Source organism: Nansenia antarctica (genome assembly GCF_963989245.1).
Source record: "Nansenia antarctica genome assembly, chromosome: 5".
Taxonomy (NCBI): Eukaryota; Metazoa; Chordata; class Actinopteri; order Argentiniformes; family Microstomatidae; genus Nansenia; species Nansenia antarctica.
In genome coordinates this window covers 14,255,494-14,272,951 of record NC_137690.1, presented here as the reverse complement: position 1 = coordinate 14,272,951, position 17,458 = coordinate 14,255,494, and the positions used below count along the sequence as shown (strand labels likewise).

The following is a 17,458-nucleotide window of genomic DNA, read 5'->3' as shown; positions in this document are numbered from 1 at the left end:
TATAATTCTAACGTCACGAGATGCAGACAGATGCTCGCACGCACCTAAAATGAGTTTTCAAAACTGTTATGCCCGTGGCCTGCTGTTGGGGCTACCGCATTACTGTTCACTTATCGGCCTAATACACCTGTCTTTATAGACTATTAGGCTACTGCGTTATTCTCTGAAGCGGGAATGTTGCTTATATATTGGCCTACTGCATGACTGAGTGAGCTCATACGAAATCTGCTGGTGGACTATTTCATGGTGATGTTTCGTATGTATGAAGCATTTTTGAAAAAGAATTGTGTTTTCTTTTCAGACGATTTGGAATTTTGATAATAACTTGTTGACGCATATTGTCTGATGACTCAATTGTCAAAAATCGATATGATCCATTTATATTTAGATATAACCGATGCAGGCAGATCTAGTTTACGGTTGGAAAATGTCTTGGTCCAAAGTTATTAGAGATGCCATGCGCTGTCCGAGAACATCATTCTCATGCTGTGGACGCTCAAGGCTACAACTGGGCTTACGTCGCCATCTAGTGGTGGTAAGTGAGTGTGACCTTTAGACTATTGCCAGTCAAAGCGTTTTAAATAGGGCATGACTCACGAAGGCACCCCATTAATTGTGACTCATATTCCCAGATAAGAGGATAATGCCCTGCTATTCCCTTTTACTGGGAAAAAAAAGGGTTAGCCCATTATGTTCTGCCTTGAATCATTGGATAATAGTAGCCTAACTGACCAAAAGTAGGCTGTTGCCACAAGCCCCTGAACAAACCATTGTCAAACCGAAATCACTACACTCAAAGACAATCCCACTCCGCCTGGTCAGAGTACTGGTGCTGTATACATAATACTTAATGTGCTACACTGTCCCTGGCACCTGTTTGGTAAATATGGTCAGTGATTTACAAGTAAAGTATTTGTTTGGGGTCATCAGTTTGAATATGGATGGCAGTTTGCTGTGTGTAAATGCATTCAGGTATGAAAAGGTGTTGTCCTTAAATGTCATGGGTCAAACAGCAACTCAAGAGACAATATTTTAGCCAAGGGGGGGGGGGGGGGGGGGGGGTTACTCGTGTGTTTATAGTGAGGGGGTAAGATAAAGAAGAAAAAAAAGTCAGGGCAGACACTTATTTTGTTTGGTGTGATAATTGTGAGTTTTTCATGTGTACTGTTTTGCAATAAATAATTGATTACAAAAAAAAGAGACAATATTTTAAAAAGAACGAAAAAAGACTTTTAATAAAGACTTTCAGTGTATGAACGTTCATACATACATTACATTAAGTTCAAATGTACGGTATAATCATTCCAGTTTATTTACATTCCAATCTTGGACTATGATATCAGTGCTTATATTTTAAACATGATATACATCAAATCTCATTGACATTTCAATAATAACAATAAAAAGTTCCAAAAGGTTTCGATTCCATAAATCACTGATAACATAAGAAATACGCAACATAACAACAACAAAAATGCCTCACTAACTGGACAGGTCATTACATTTTTGAGTATATTAATATTACAACTGCAAATGACACTGAAATAACATTGTTATATGACAACCTTCTTATACAGTGCATACAAAAAGGAGCCAGAGGTTTTCAGACGGGTTTACCAACGCTATGGGAAGTGACAAGTTCAGTCAGTGACAGTTCAGTGAAGAGCCGGGCAAGTCCAAATCAGTTGCTTCAATGTTAAAACAGGAATTCACTTCACATTTTATAAGAAATAAGATACATAACTTTAAAATGTGAAGTGAATTCCTTAGATAGCTAAAAAGTAAAATAAACAAAAACGCAGAAAGGTGCATGAATACCCTTGTTACAAGGGAAATACTAAGAAACTTCGTCTAACAAGTCTAATCTAAATGGCCAAATGTCCTGCAATGGCTAAAGCAGTAGAGATCACCAGCTTTGATCAAGCATCATGAGAATGACATACTATATATTATGTACGCTGGCTGTGCAAATCAACCTACTAGAATGATGCACTATGAAAGGGACTGGTCTTCCACTGGTAAGGTACATAGTAACAGGACCTATTGGATGCAACCAATACAGATGGGAAGAAGTAATGGCTGTGTTCACTTTCAAAGTCTCTGGTGAAATATTATGAAATATTAACTTGTTTTTTTCTCCCCTCAATAAGAGGATCATAATGCATACAACAATAGAAATCTCAGTAGTCCATTCTATCACTGGAACGGAGTATATCAGATCAAAGTGCGCAAATACGGACAGTAGTACATCAGAAGGAAGTGAAGGGGCAGGTAAACGTCATAATCATAAATGTCCAAGAGCTTTTTTTCCCTTCCTTTCCAGCACCGAGGCTTCTCTCAAGATGAACAATTGAAAGCTTCACTAACCCTCCTTTCATTGGTCCACTTACAACAACTATCGTTTTTGTTTACATCTCGTCCGAGCGATGTTGCTGCAAGATGACGGACGTGGGTTGCCGATCGATCCAGTTCTCCTTGGTCCCAGGAACCTGCTGGTAGGCCACTGGGGAAACCACCGGTTCCCTGGATCCCTCCTGCGAGTCCCCCACTCCTCCTCCTCCCGCCATGGCTGGCTGGAGATCAGGCTGCGCAGGGCCAGGGAAATCTGCTGAGGAGTTACTGTTGACGCCTGTCTCCGACTCAGACTGCTCTACCTTCTGGTAGTCAGGTGTGTGGTTCTGGCCTCCGGCGAACATGGCCTTGGTGTTCTCCACTTTGGGCAACAGATGGCGCTCTTCCTCCATGGGCTCGGCGTAAGAGACGCCATCCGTGTTCTCTGTGGCAGGGATGGAGCGCAGGGTCCTCGACATGACTGGAACCGAGAGAAGATCTTTGTTAGTTTTTTTTAGATATTGTATATCATTGGTAAATTAACATTTTGAAGAGTTGTGACTGGTTACAGGAGAATATCTGTGAATTTGACTAGATGGTCTGGTTATCACACTACTCACCGGAGGAGGGAGTGTAGATCTCCTTCTGTCCAGTGTTGCTGCCAAACGGGTTGACAGAGGGGAAGATGATGAGGCAGAAAGACAGCAGGAACACCTGAGGAGAGGAGAGTAGGAAACAGTGAGAAACCTGTATTTTGCCATTATTATACCCACTAACTTATTCTTTTTTTGGTCATAAACTTCATCCAAATTAACCTGCAGACAAGCATCACAAGGAATGATGGAATCTGAATTTGGGGCTGGTAATGATGACCAGAGAGAGAGAAACTACTTGTGTTAAGATTGTTTGGGAGGGACGCCGATATAGCAATATTATATCAATTTCAAGTGCTATAAAGGCAATGTAATGTCAGTGTGTGTTATTTGTTGTCAACATCAGTGATCTTACCATGACACAGGTGCTAGTGGTTGTCGTCTTCATAGTGGACATCTTCATCATGGACTGCAACTTCTTCAGCTGTTCAATCAGAGTCCTGGGGAAGGGGGGGTGGAGAGAGGAAGCAGAATCAGAATGGGGCTCTGTATATCTGGAATCTGTCTTCTAGTTCTAACTATATACCCAATGATAGGAACTGTAGCCCTTCTGAGTGGGAGACATTGTTAAAACCATAAATTCCATCATAATACTAGAATGACAAGTAAATCTTACATGTTTTGTTTCTGCAACAGATGGACCTTCTTCTGCAGCTCCTGGTTGTGTGCGGTGCAGATGGAGACCCTGAGAAAGATCATATGTTTAGTTTCTCCATAGGCTGATACCAACCAGAGGAAAGCATAGCAGCTGAAACAGCGGTGACATTAAATGGGGAAACCCTTGAACATGACACCACAAAGAAGGATGGTGTGGGCAAATTCCATTTCTCTATCACAGATCTCTCCAGTCTCTCACCTGTTCTCCAAGCCGTCCACGTATACCTTCTTCTTCTTGCGGCTCTCCTGAGCGGACTGCTTGTTCCGTATTTTTCTCCTCACCCTCTTCAGTGTCCTCTCCTCCGCCTGAAACAGAGGGAGGGATGGATCATTCATTACACACTTGAAATGGCTTGTCAACAGCACTGAGGAGCAATCTGTCTCACTCCTGAGTATTAGAAATTACTGAGCAACATTACCTTGGTAAGAGGCATGTCAGCAGGTATGGTAGCCCCTTCTTTGGCAAGAAGTCTCTTCTCCTCATCAGTTAAGACAATCCCCTTGAACTGGAGGGAATAAAACATGGATTTTCTATGACCTGTATGTTGTTTTCTGGAGATTTTACTCCTAATATGGCTTTTGTTCATGTATCGAGTAGGGGTGTAACGGTACGCAAAAATGTCATCGGTACGCACCGTGGATTTTCAGTCACGGTTCGGTTTGGTTTCGGTTTTTTTCATTATTATTAGACAGTGGTTTACTGTGTTTGAACTGTACTGTACTTGTATAATACAGTTACATTTGTGATGGAGTGCACAATTACTGAACCCAGTAGGCCCTAGATGTCCACCCATCGGTCATGAGAGCGATAGCAGGTACCTTGAATAAGTCATGGACAACTGTAGTTTGTAGTTTATAAAGGTCTGCTATGATTTGCTGGCTGAAATGCGGATGAGAGTGAACTACGTAACAAGGCTCGATTACAAATCAACTTTTGATTGACAAACACACTATATAATATGAAAATAAAACACTGAATATATAAGTCATATATTTATTCCCAATTATTATTTCTAACAGTCATGGACATGATCGAACAAACTCATACAAGTGGTCACATGACCAACTTACACAACTTAACATTACGTTATATCTGACTCCAAAACATTAATAATGGTTGACAATGCTTTGCACATCCCTGTGTGACAATCGATCATATCTGATCCTAGATTCCATTAAGAATACCCCAAATGCTATTTCACCATGCCCTCACGTTAAGATAAATTGGCGAGTAGTTTACGCTCATGCCAACAGCTGTCTCATTAACAATGCATGTGAACATTGATGGTAAACTCTGTGATAACCTGGTCACGATTATGTTGTTTTGTTCTAACAGAAAATGAGAATAGAGAATCAACAAAGGTTGATTGACACACTGCAACTTCTGACCAGTCCCAAAACGGTTAGCAAGCGCCTGGTGTTCAGAATTCAGAACCACAGCAGACCACTACTGACAATCTCTCTGTGGCGTGTGCGCATGTGCACTGGCTGAGATTATTTCAACACACAAAAAAGTGCAGTGGGTAAAAGAACGCTGCATTCGTTTGGTACACACACAAACCGAACCGAAGGACCCGTACGGAAAATTCTCGGTACAAATGTGTGTACCGTTACACCCCTAGTATTGAGTCATGTTGAGTATAACTCACTCATACAAAATGAGACATACACACTGAGAACTTTGGTAGACAGATGCTTAGGGGTATTTTGACCTTTAGACCAATATGACGTGAAGCTTACCAGTTCTGTTTTGTTGATCTGTGTGGCGTCATCTATGGCCAGAGTGCAGGGGAGGTCACTGGAGTCATCATCATTCTGCTCCATGCCCTCACTATCCAGGTCATCTGATAGGGGGAGAAAACAAAACTATTCAGCAGCTGTTCACTGTTCACTAGCATGTGCATACCTTCCATCAGTATTTCTGTGAATCAATCCTACGGGCAGAGTCAAGTGACTGTGGAAAAACATTGTTTATCTGTAGTCCTTAATCCCAAATGCATGGGAGAGATTGCCATCAAATAATTCCATCTAATATCTTTTGAGGTGCACTATGTTTAGCCACTCCAGGTTGCAAAATGGTGTTAAAAGTAGATTGGCTATATTTATTCACAGGTTCATGCCAAGCGAGGGAGAGAGCTGGATTAAAAATAAAAATAAATTTGATTATGATTTATTTTTAAAAATCAATATTTTCTATAATGTCTATGTTTTAAATGACTACCTTCAGCCACAATAGCTGTAAACCTGCTCAAGTATGAAGGCCACCTAGAAATACACCTACCCAGATCTATAAAGACGTCCATATCGGGCTTCTCTGCCCTCACGCTCTGCAAAACATCCATGTCCAGGTCCCCTCCCTGCCCCTGCAGCAGAGAGTAGCTGTGGTCTGTCTGCACTGCCAGGGCCTCCGGACACTCTGTCTGAAGCTCTCCTGGGACCAGGGCAGGGTCAGAGTACCCTGGGCTGGGCTGGGAGTAGCCCGGGCTGGATGCAAGGTCCGTGTCACTGCCCTGGGGGCTAAGGTAGCCCTGGATGTTATGACCGACTATGCCACCGCTGCTGCTGTCGTCAGAAATGCCACTGTCGCTGCCCACGGGGGAGTGGGACGGGCAGGAGGCCGCCATGTTGTCTTCTCCCTCCAGCAGGCTGGAGAGGAAGTCCTCCGTGTCCATGCCTATTATCTAAAAATACAAACAAGTTAGTTGGTTCTCCATTCATCTAGCTCCATGTTTAAGTTCCCTCTTTTTAGTTATTTCATGAATCCTTTAGGAAGTAGTTCCTGTTCTCAACATCCTTATTGTGTGCCTCTTGAGAAGTGATTTTAGATTTTTTTTGGTCACAAAGAGAATGATCCTTGCCAAATAAAGCTCAAATCAACAACCGAAGCATATTTTGCAAAGTGGAAGACTCACATCATGCTCTGAGAGCCAGTCATCAAGTCCATTCCCGTCTGGGAAGAAAGGGTCATTGGATCCTGTCTCTCCATCCTGGAATAGGATTCCCATCAGGTCTGCTCCAACCATATCCGGAAGATCCGGAAGATCCTCAGTAACTGACATCTGAGAAAACACAGGGCATCAGACATTAAGTGATGTACCAGTATCATATTCACATAGTTGAATGTGTATTGTTTTCATACGATCTATAGTATTGTGGTGACTGAGCAACATTGTGATGTAAAAGAGAAGTATGAGGCTGTCCAATCTCATCTCTTGTTAGTTTCTACTGACTGGGACGTGTTCATACATTATATGTATAGTTGGAAAATGGGACTCAACAATTGTGAATGCAGTCGGCAAATATCTTGGCTTAAATAAAGTCCCTCATAAAACGAATCCCTCAAACTCGAATCACTTCTGTTCAATTTCTGTATTGGTTGAGTTTTAGTATCGATATATGATACTGTACCTTTAATTTAATGTCATAACGTGAGAGGCCTGACACGTCAATCAAGTGAAAGCAGTCAGTCACTAAACCAACACTAGACTGTTGGACCGAGGGCGTTACGTCATCGTCTTTCACCCACGTGATGATCTCATTGTCACATGCAAATCAACAAAAACCTTATCGAGCGTGACAGTATGGATCTAGTGTCGAGATTAAAGACAGACCACCGAATATGTAGTAATTGAATTAATAAAAACACGAGTACGTCTCTTCGATCTGCAACACTGCAGCAGATTGTGTAGCTAGCTGGCTACTATTGTTAATCCACTACAGATCTGGCGTCATATCGCATGAAAGAGGCATTTCTAACTAGCCAGCTGCACATTAATAATAAATACAGAGACATGTCATAGCAATATGGGGCCTGTCGAAGAAGTGGCTAGAAAATGTACTATAATAATGTACTACAAAACCGAACCCATGCTGTTTTAGGTATTTATCCAAAACGCAATTAACTGATCATAGTTAAAGTAAAACAAAGAGATATATAGTACAAACAAGCATTCCTTTGCGTTGAGCTAATAAATAACAGCATTACTACATGTCAACTAGGTAACGACCATGTTGACATGAGAGGGCGTGGTCTTTGATATCTCTTAGAATAAAGAATATAATAATAAAAAATAGCATAAGTCAGCGAGGTAGGTATCTCTTAAATATCCTTACCTTTCTTTATGCTCAGTGTGACAATATAGAATAGCATTCGTGTGAGTAAAGATTGTATCACGTTGTGTCTCTTCAACGTTTCTGTTGTCTCGGGGCAAAGCTCTTCCTGATGAAATCACCTTCCAACAAGACAGAAATTGCGTCATCCCGTAAAGACAAGTCGGCCTGCGTAAGCCTTCGCGATTGTCTTTATGGGAGATGTAGTCCTGTAAAAAATGAACAAGGTGCCAGCAAGAGCAAGGTTGCACAGTAAAGCATTTATACCTGTGAATTAAAGCAATGCAAGCCATTGACACTATGACATAATGCTTCCGACATTCCGCGCACTCACACACACACGCACATGCACACACACACAAAATGCTCTGTAAATTCATACATGCAGCAGGTTTTAAAAACACAAGAACAAACTGAGTATTTCTGAGTATGTTTATTCAACATTTCAAAATCAACAAGACATGGCATCATAACAATTACAAATCTAATCATGGAGTTGACAGATAAGGTTTGTAACTGTCATCCCAACCAAACATGGTAAGGTATTTATTCAAAATATTGGCTTTTCGGTCCAAAGTAGACAACTGCTGGTTTTCCTTTCTCCCGGTCAGTCAATGGATGTACTGTACAGGTATCAATATGATAAGCCAGTCCACTAGCCCCCTGTCCCAGGTCTGAATCAGTCCACTAGCCCCCTGTCCCAGATCTGAATCAGTCCACTAGCCCCCTGTCCCAGGTCTGAACCAGTCCACTAGCCCCCTGTCCCAGGTCTGAATCAGTCCACTAGCCCCTTGTCCCAGATCTGAATCAGTCCACTAGCCCCCTGTCCCAGATCTGAATCAGTCCACTAGCCCCCTGTCCCAGGTCTGAATCAGTCCACTAGCCCCCTGTCCCAGATCTGAATCAGTCCACTAGCCCCCTGTCCCAGGTCTGAATCAGTCCACTAGCCCCCTGTCCCAGGTCTGAATCAGTCCACTAGCCCCCTGTCCCAGATCTGAATCAGTCCACTAGCCCCCTGTCCCAGGTCTGAATCAGTCCACTAGCCCCCTGTCCCAGATCTGAATCAGTCCACTAGCCCCCTGTCCCAGGTCTGAATCAGTCCACTAGCCCCCTGTCCCAGGTCTGAATCAGTCCACTAGCCCCTTGTCCCAGGTCTGAATCAGTCCACTAGCCCCTTGTCCCAGGTCTGAATCAGTCCACTAGCCCCTTGTCCCAGGTCTGAATCAGTCAACTAGCCCCCTGTCCCAGGTTAAAAAAACAGAGGTATGGCAAGCCAGATTTGAACACCCTGAACCAACATAGGACAATGTCTTAAATCAACCAGTTTCAACCTGGATTCAAGATGTCTCATTCAAATCATGACATGTATGTATGGCGCATGTGATAAAACCAATGTTGATGTAATGGAAAAGAAAATCAAGGCATCACATAAATGCCACGCAATTGAATATTGAAGACAGAAATCACCGCCTGATTTCCTGATTCCTTCCCCATTCTCACTAGCCTGGGTACATGACTATTTCTGCCTTCAATAAAAGCTACATTGGTGGCTCTGAAGGATCAGTAGGTGAAACACTGGGTTTGATACCTGCACAGGCAGCATATGAAAAACTGTTAAGTCGCTTTGGATCAACAGTCCAGCTAAATGTATCATATCTACAGTATATCCTTGGCTTTGTTTGTGAAGATAATGTCAAGTTCTATACAGCAGAAACAACCAGGTACCCTGGCTATATACATTCTCACAGAGACTGATTGAAATAGAAGAAAAATACTACAGTAGATCCCAACGTCAAGGGGTGGATGGCCACACACGACTACTGAGCACTTTCAACATACATTCTTAATCTGGGTCCATGCAACCACCTCTAGAACCCTTTCTTCTCTGCGGCACAGTGTGGCCGTTTGTCACAGAATCACACAGAGCTTGGACGTGTGCCTTAAACTCCGGTACGCCCGCAAACGCTCCTTTTTACTCACGCTCGCCCCGACCACATGCGTGACCACGGGCATGCTCTCCACCGCCCGTCTCTTATGTGAACGGTGCAGTAGAATTCTGTACACCCCGGTGATAGAACTCCTACAGTCCTTTCCCTGGTTGTTGAGGATGTGCTCGCAGGTGATCCCTAAGGACTCTAGCGCTCCTCTCACCTCCGCCTCGTCCTCCTCCAGCTCCTCTGGCTCGCTCTCCGCCAGGTAGGACGGGTCCAGTTTGAAGGGCTCCATGGCCCGGGGGAAGTCCACCGGAAGCAGCCACTCACAGCCCATCATCTGGTCCACGCTACAGCGGTCCGAAGGCTGGGGCTGGAGGATGCCCTTGATCAGCCTCTGGCAGGGCTCGGGCACCCAGGAAGGCAGGATGTACGCTCCATCCAGAATGCAGCGCTTCAGCTTGGCCACCGTGTCTGCCCTGAAGGGCATGGTGCCCGTCACCACGAAGAACAGCATAACGCCCAGCGCCCAGATGTCCACAAAGATACCCAGGTAATGTTCATCGCGGAACAGCTCGGGCGCGGCGTAGGGTGGCGAGCCGCAGAAGGTGTTGAGAGTCTCGTCGCGGCGGCTGAGTGTACTGAAGCCGAAGTCGCCCACCTTGACGCACGTGCTGCAGGTGTAGAAGACGTTCTCTGCCTTCAGGTCGCGGTGGATGATGCTGTTGTCGTGCTGCGGGGGTCAATGAAAGATACGCTCAGAATGTGTAGAAGTTCTGTGCTTCTGCACCATGAAAATACAGATTGCCATCCAAAATGATTGGGACATACAGAGCATTGAGGCATGCATATACTATGATAAAACAATATTTGTAGCACCTGTCTAATAGACAGACTACTGAGGCATATATGTCTACATCAAATATTAAAACACACATATACACACACACATCTGACCATGTGTTTGACGGCTGAGAGGATCTGGGAGAAGACGATCTTGCTGTCGATGTCGGAGAGTTTTCCCTCCGTGCTGATCTTGGTATAGAGCTCCCCTCCCGCTGCATACTCCATCACCAGGTGTAACCGTGACAACGTCTCCACCACCTGAGGGGTAGCAAGAAGAGGGAATCATTATACTGTACATTAAAGGAAAAATTGTTACAAGTTAGTTATAGTTAAATCATAGTTTTCACTATGTGTAGCGTAATGCATACATAATAACAAATAGGTTTTGAGGAACTTAATCCTTCTCATAAATAACTTTGACCGCCTTCAATGATATTCATTGTTGTGCCCTTTATGTGCAACAGAAACGTGTGTGTGTGTGTCTGACCTCGTAGAGGCGTATGATATTGGGGTGGTGTAGTTTCTCCATGCTGGAGATCTCTCTGGACAGCAGCCTCTGAGTCTTTTGGTCCAGTTTGGTCTTATCCAGGATCTTAATGGCCACTTTATCTGTGGGAGGAAGAGAGCAGCACATCACCCCCCACCCTCATTCACCTCCACTGGCTCCCGGTCAAGTCCCGCATCACCTACAAAATCCTCCTCCTCACCTACAAATCCCTCCACGCCTGCGCCCCCCAGTACCTAACTGACCTCCTCTCCCAACATACCCCTTCCCGGAACCTGCGGCCCGCAGACATGGGCCTGCTGTCCACCCCCCGCACCAACCTACGGACCTACCAACCTACGGACAGAGCCTTCAGCGTGGCTGCACCTACCCTCTGGAACTCACTCCCCATAGTGATCCGCAACGCCCCCACCCTGGACTCCTTCAAATCAGCCCTTAAAACCCATCTGTTTACCAAGGCCTTTGGCCCCTAGTCACTGTTTCTGTTTTGTTTTGTTTGTTTTCTGTTTTGTCTGTCTGACCATTTCCTCTGGAATTGTAAAGCGTCCTTGGGTTTTATGAAAGGCGCTATACAAATCCAAGTTATTATTATTATTATTATTATTATTATTGTTATTATTATTATTATTATTATTATTATTATTATTATTATTACATAGACAGTGAATGATGGTTGACAGGTTAAGACCTAGGACCCAGGTTAACATCCAGACTGCTAGTGATGGCCTGGCCTAGTGGATAGTGAGTTGGACTGGTGACCAGAAGATCATGAGTTCAAATCCCACCTGGGAACACCACCACTAGTGTGCCCTTGAGTAAGGGACGTAGCCCTAAGTTACTCCAGGGAGACTGTCCCTGTAATGTCTAATTGTAAGTTGCTTTGGATAAAAGTGTTAAAATGTACAGCATAGCTACATTATAAACAGTTGTGACCACTTAGTATGAGAAATGCGGCTGGACCAGAAGGGTCAAGATAGGTAATGGATGTTCAGATAAACTTAGATACATATCTTTAGGATATTTCATACATCTTGGTCGATGCTTTCATTCTTGTAAACACATTGTCCATGAGGCAACTAACTCTCTGAGATAATTGAATAGAGGATTAGCTTTCCTTAAAAAACAATTTCCTTAATTATATCTTAAGCGGTCAATTCTGTGAATTACACCCAGTTCAAAAAGGAACATTAATTACTGGGATTTAATTACATGATCATTTCAGGGCAGACCAGGTATTACAAAATGGAAATAATGACTGATGATTATCTCGAGGAGGGTAAATACACTAAGCCTACGCTTTACCAAGAAGGAAAATACACAACTGATACTGACACCGTTTTGTTTTTTTTACTTAGAGAAATGGAAACAGAGCATCAAATTTAAAACGAAAATCTTCTTACATTCTGTAATCTTATCTCATCTTATATTCAGTAACAGAATATGGAAAAGTTCTGAATAGTGAGAAGGTGCTGAGATGTCTGATTGTTCTTGCACATGCATTATTAACACTGGTATTAGTCTCACTTTCTGCTCTTTCAGTCAGAGCATTTAAAATGCATCACAGCTCAATTTGTTTTGTTGGGACCAAATGATACCACACACACACGCACACACACACACACACACACACACACACACACACACTCATTCTTTAGTGTTTGATGAGGCATCCAGCAATTCCAGCCGTCGCTAGGGAAACTGGAGATCTCTAATCAATCCATGGTTTGAAGGGCAACAGACAGGCTCTCAGACCATTGGCCTGGCTGCATGGACCAATGACTCATTAGCAAAAAGCTTTCTAAGGACACATATCTTTAGCCCATTGATGAGAACAGCTTATTAACTATCTCATCACTTAGAGCTTTTGCTGGAGCAGCAGAGCTGGAGTTGTCCAAGAATTGCTAAGTCAAGCGATCAGATTTATTGAGTCATCTCTCCTTTAAATGTTGCTTGTATTTGTGGGTGTGCTGTATGTGTTAGTTATTATTGCATAAACATTGTTAGTTTTTTGACAGTGTGACCTTACACTACCATACAGTGTTATATATCTTATAACCATTAGTTGTGCCTACGAACAGGTGCTTTAGATGTGTTCTGATAGTTGGTTTGATCTTCATTAAGTATGAATGGTTGATTGATGAGGCATATCTTCCGTACCTTTGGTAAGGGCATGGAGACCTAGCTTGACGTGGGAGAAGTTTCCACAGCCAATCTCCCCACGGATCTTGTAGAAGCCGATACGTCGGCCGACTGTGAGCTCACGGACCACCCTGCCACAATAATTAGTATTACCAAATCATCAAATCAAGTCAATTAATTTGTTCTCGTTCTACAGTCATTTTAATTCTATTGTCGCAGCCCTACCTGTCATCCTGGCACATGTCCAAGTTGAGCCTCTCCAGGGGGGTGAGGTGGCGAGCAGGTGCCGCCTCGTCATCTGTGTTGATGTCTGAGCTGTCTTGGCGGCTCCAGCGGGCATACCTCTGACCACCAGTAACCCCAGCCCCAGACCTGGCCCGGGCCCCAGACCCCCTGGAGCTTCCTGCCACAGCCACAGCATGGCCACCCCCAGAGGGGCAGACGGCCGTCATCCTGCCCCGGAAAACCCAGGGTGGAGAGGGCTTAGTTCATCATGGCAGGAGGGGGGGCTGGTGGAGGGCACCACCTGTGGGTCAACATGAAAGTAGAAAATCCAAGACCAAAATCATGCTAAATGTCTAAATGTCAATTGATAATGGGCACAAGTTGTGGGTGAACATGAGTACTTATATTTCAGGAATTACCTTCTTAAATAGTAAATGGACTTCACTTATATAATGCCTTATCCAAAGCGCTTTACAATGGCCTCTCATTCACCCATTCACACACCAATGGTGGCAAGCTACCATGCAAGGCGCCGGCCCGCTCATTGGGAGCAATTAGGGCTTCAGTGTCTTGTCCCTCGGCACGTGGACAGCCGGGGATCGAAACGCTTCTTAACTACTCGCCCTGGGAAGCAACAGTGTATGTTTGTGTACTTCTTAAACAAACAGTTTTTAAAATATATTTTAGGTTTGTTCTTTATTGATTGCAATGGCATTGACTGAGGCGTACACATAATACATCATAAGTTAAATGCTATTCAAAAATAAGTGTAACAATTGGTACAGAAATAAAGTAAAAGAAAATGATATACAAAAGCTATACTGCACAAAAGCTATCCGGCAACAACTGGATCTGAGAGCACAAGACCGGAGAGGATGGAGGGGTTTCATTGATGGCCTATGTTCCCTAGGGAATTTAAAGGCCTAAGTAAGTAAGTAAGTAAGTAATACTGCACATGGGGTCTGTATGTCAGGAAAGAACAAGCGCACTCAAGTGCGATAAGCCACATTCCCACCGACACTCACACAAGATGTACAAGCGGTGCCCGCACATGCTAAGGCAAGCACAAACACATAGCCTAATTACATAAAGTAGACATACATAACACATAACACATATTGTACAATCACACATCCGTTGTGCATGTAAAAGAAAAATCGAATGCTTCCTCTTGCAATGCATTTGTGACACAGTCTGGTGAAAAGGTCTGCATGTCAGCAATTCTCAAGTCGCGACCATTTCTTTCATATTACGAAAGTTTAAGTGTTGAAGAGCCCACTCAATATAACAAACAACAGTCTTAGGATCACTAAATCATTTGTGAATTGGATTCATCCGCCCCGTCCTGCTTCAGGTTACTGGGTTAGTGATACATGGTTTGTAAACAAACTTACGTTTTAGGGTTAGGGTTAGTGTTAGGGTTCAAAAGCAAGGACTTTGTGATCATCTACTTATGTGTTTTTAGCATGTTGATGTTCTATCAGCATGTGGTGATGTGCTAAACATGCAGTTAGATGTTCATAGCTAGCGGTCATTAGCCGCAACCAATCAAAATGTTCAGACCTTTATTTTGAAACGACGGAAATACGTTTCAATGTTCAAAAATCACAACACACACTCGCTAGTCAAGCCAATGCAATGGATTCGGTGAGTAATCCCCACTGCTACCTAGTTAACTATAACACTACTTTACATTGTTAGCAGGCTCACAAAACAAGCTGTGTTAGGTGACTAGCAAGTGTGTCATTGATTTTCAACAACGGTGAAATGTATTTACATTTTTCAAAATACAAGTCTGAACATTAAATCGGCTACCGACTTGTTCCCCCGTTCACCAGACTGTGTCACATTTATAGAAAATATATTGCTTGAATGAAACACTCAGAAACACTACAAATCAGTATTACAGTATATAACTATGAAGAAAACTATTCTCACCTTTATCCATGTATGCCATGTAGCTGTTTTTCTATTCCTCTTTAGAAATGTACTTTACAAATCCACCCCAAAGGGACAAAACAGGAAAGATGCTGGTTTATTCCCAAAGCATGTCGCTCCAAGTCTTGCAGCTTGAGGAACACCAGTAAACAAAAGGGATAGTCAATGATGATGATGGTCTATGAACCGTAGTTCTAGAGTGTTCAACACCAGTAACTTTAGAAGTAGGTACCAGTTAGTTGCATGAGAGGATGGCTTCAGAGCGACTGGGTTTGCTTGAGAGCGGGCAGGCAACAATTCACTTCAGTTTGTTGGCACTCGCTTCAGAGCTCTGTTTGATTCCCCAGTTATAAATAGATCACAGGTGGAGGAGGAGAAGGGGGGGGGGGGGGGGGGGGGTGATGTGGTTACGGTGCTTCCATGGGGCACCTCACTCTCTTAAACGCCTCATGAGTTTGCTTCTCTCCTGAACAAAGTCCTCAGTGGTAGTATTTGACGAGTTGCTGTTTAGAAAGGAGACAGGGGTATAAAAAGACACTTGTTATAACAGATACATTTTGCTGTAACTACTACAACTTGTGAAGTTTTGTCAATAGCCAATGTAGCAACTGCTTCAATGACGTACCACAGTTGGTTGCATTGCCCCTTGAATGCAATGTTACACAAACTCATGTAGCCTAGATATCCAATTCTCACTTGATCAGCATGTATTCAGTAAGATAAGCACAAACGTAAACAGGATGCAAAAGCCCTATTGCTACAGTAAAGGTGTGTTTCGTGCAATTTTTTCAGACACCTCAGCTGTTCAGCTTGCTACTCAAAATATTCTCAACTGCCTCTGACAGAGGTCCTCTAAGATTCTCCTCTGGACTAAGGGAGAAAGATCCTCTGCTCTCACTCACTCTCTCTCTCCTCTCTGCGTCTCTACCTCTTCCTCTCTTCTCCCTCCCTCTCTCTCTCTTGTCTCTTGTCATGTGCTCCTGATCCAAGCTTAATATACGGTGTGTGCGCGTGTGTGTGTCTCCTAATCCATCTATGACCTGTGTCTGTGGTGAGGCAGCCTTTCACCCGAAGAACAAAACAACAGATCAGGCAGGTGATTATAAGACTTGATATACTGTTCTCTGATGTAATAGTTGAGCCCACACTTCTCTAGTGCAGTATGAGTGAGATGAACCTGTGCAAGGTAATGTAGGGTAATGTGTGTGTAAAGCCCAGTTCACATGTAGGATTCGCAACGTAACAGGGTCAGTTTTAGAACGTTGCAGAGAAAGAACTCGGCAGACATTTCAAGGAATCTGGACGTTCTGCTGAGACTTGACAAGTCAAATCGCCAAACTGCCGTCGCAGGGCTGGTGCAGGGTAATTCGGACTGCTGCGAATCGTGCACATCTTGAACCCTAGATGTGAACTGGGCTTAAGGTAATAGGTGTGTGTGTGTGTGTGTGTGTGTGTGCGCGTGTGTGTGTGTGTGTGTGTGCGCGTGTGATTAGGTGGTAACTCCAAAGGTTGATAGGGTGATAGCACTAACAATGTCCCAAGAGAAGAGGCTGTAGTTCTAGAAGTTTTAAACTCCCACTTATCACATATCATGTTAGGTCATGTTCCAGGTGTTGTTTATATGATGATTCACACTCCTCTGCTGATGAATCAGAGAGAGGAAGAGAGAGGCAGACAGATATGGTCAGAGAGAGGAAGAGAGAGGCAGACAGATATGGTCAGAGAGAGAGAGAGAGAGATAAGGAATTGTGTTTGAGGTTGAGTGCAGTCCATTTGCAAAACTGCAAGGCTGGAATAGAAACCATCACAGGAGAACCCCAGGACCAACTAGGACCAATGAAATGTACCAGTCAAAATTGGAATTTGGCATCTCTCGTGCATCTATTTCCATTGAATATCTGGAAGAAACTGTACTGAAACAGCACAGTATCTACGCAGTAGCAAATACAAACATATAGAAGCCCCTTCCCACATCTACGAACCATGATCGTACATGTTCTATAGCCCTCAAATGTAAGGCCTGATATTTCAACATAGGGAGGATGACGCTTTCACTTGTTTGTGAGATGCTCTCCCATTCATTTACCATTGAGGTTGATGGAGCCTAGGCAATCAAAGTGTTT

The 17,458-nt window shown here is 43.5% G+C and overlaps 2 protein-coding genes across 2 annotated transcripts; both read right to left on the bottom strand.

Moving 5' to 3' along the window:
* Nucleotides 1-1,299: 1,299 nt before the first annotated feature.
* LOC308157214 (cyclic AMP-responsive element-binding protein 3-like protein 3) lies at nt 1,300-7,857 on the bottom strand. The gene is made up of 10 exons (XM_080530724.1): nt 7,755-7,857; nt 6,554-6,700; nt 5,923-6,322; nt 5,382-5,485; nt 4,061-4,147; nt 3,841-3,947; nt 3,601-3,669; nt 3,340-3,424; nt 2,952-3,045; nt 1,300-2,812 (listed from the first exon to the last, which is right to left on the bottom strand). Exons 2-10 carry the CDS (start codon nt 6,698-6,700, stop codon nt 2,409-2,411), a joined length of 1,497 nt encoding a protein of 498 aa, XP_080386850.1. The 5' UTR covers nt 7,755-7,857; the 3' UTR covers nt 1,300-2,408.
* Nucleotides 7,858-9,659: 1,802 nt separating this feature from the next.
* Nucleotides 9,660-13,624, bottom strand: LOC308157215 (serine/threonine-protein kinase NIM1-like; the record flags this gene model as incomplete). The annotated part of the gene is made up of 5 exons (XM_080530725.1): nt 9,660-10,415; nt 10,640-10,786; nt 11,016-11,137; nt 13,191-13,303; nt 13,398-13,624. 5 exons carry the CDS (start codon nt 13,622-13,624, stop codon nt 9,660-9,662), a joined length of 1,365 nt encoding a protein of 454 aa, XP_080386851.1.
* Between the last annotated feature and the right edge of the window lie 3,834 nt (nt 13,625-17,458).

Bases quoted from the DNA above. Each gene is read 5' to 3' on its own strand.
- LOC308157214 (XM_080530724.1), bottom strand. From the start codon at position 6,700: ATGTCAGTTACTGAGGATCTTCCGGATCTTCCGGATATGGTTGGAGCA. The intron at 3,425-3,600 runs GTAAGATTTACT...CCCCTTCCCCAG, and splicing joins CTGTTGCAGAAACAAAACAT to GACTCTGATTGAACAGCTGA. The intron at 3,046-3,339 runs GTAAGATCACTG...TCCTCTCCTCAG, and splicing joins CCACTAGCACCTGTGTCATG to GTGTTCCTGCTGTCTTTCTG.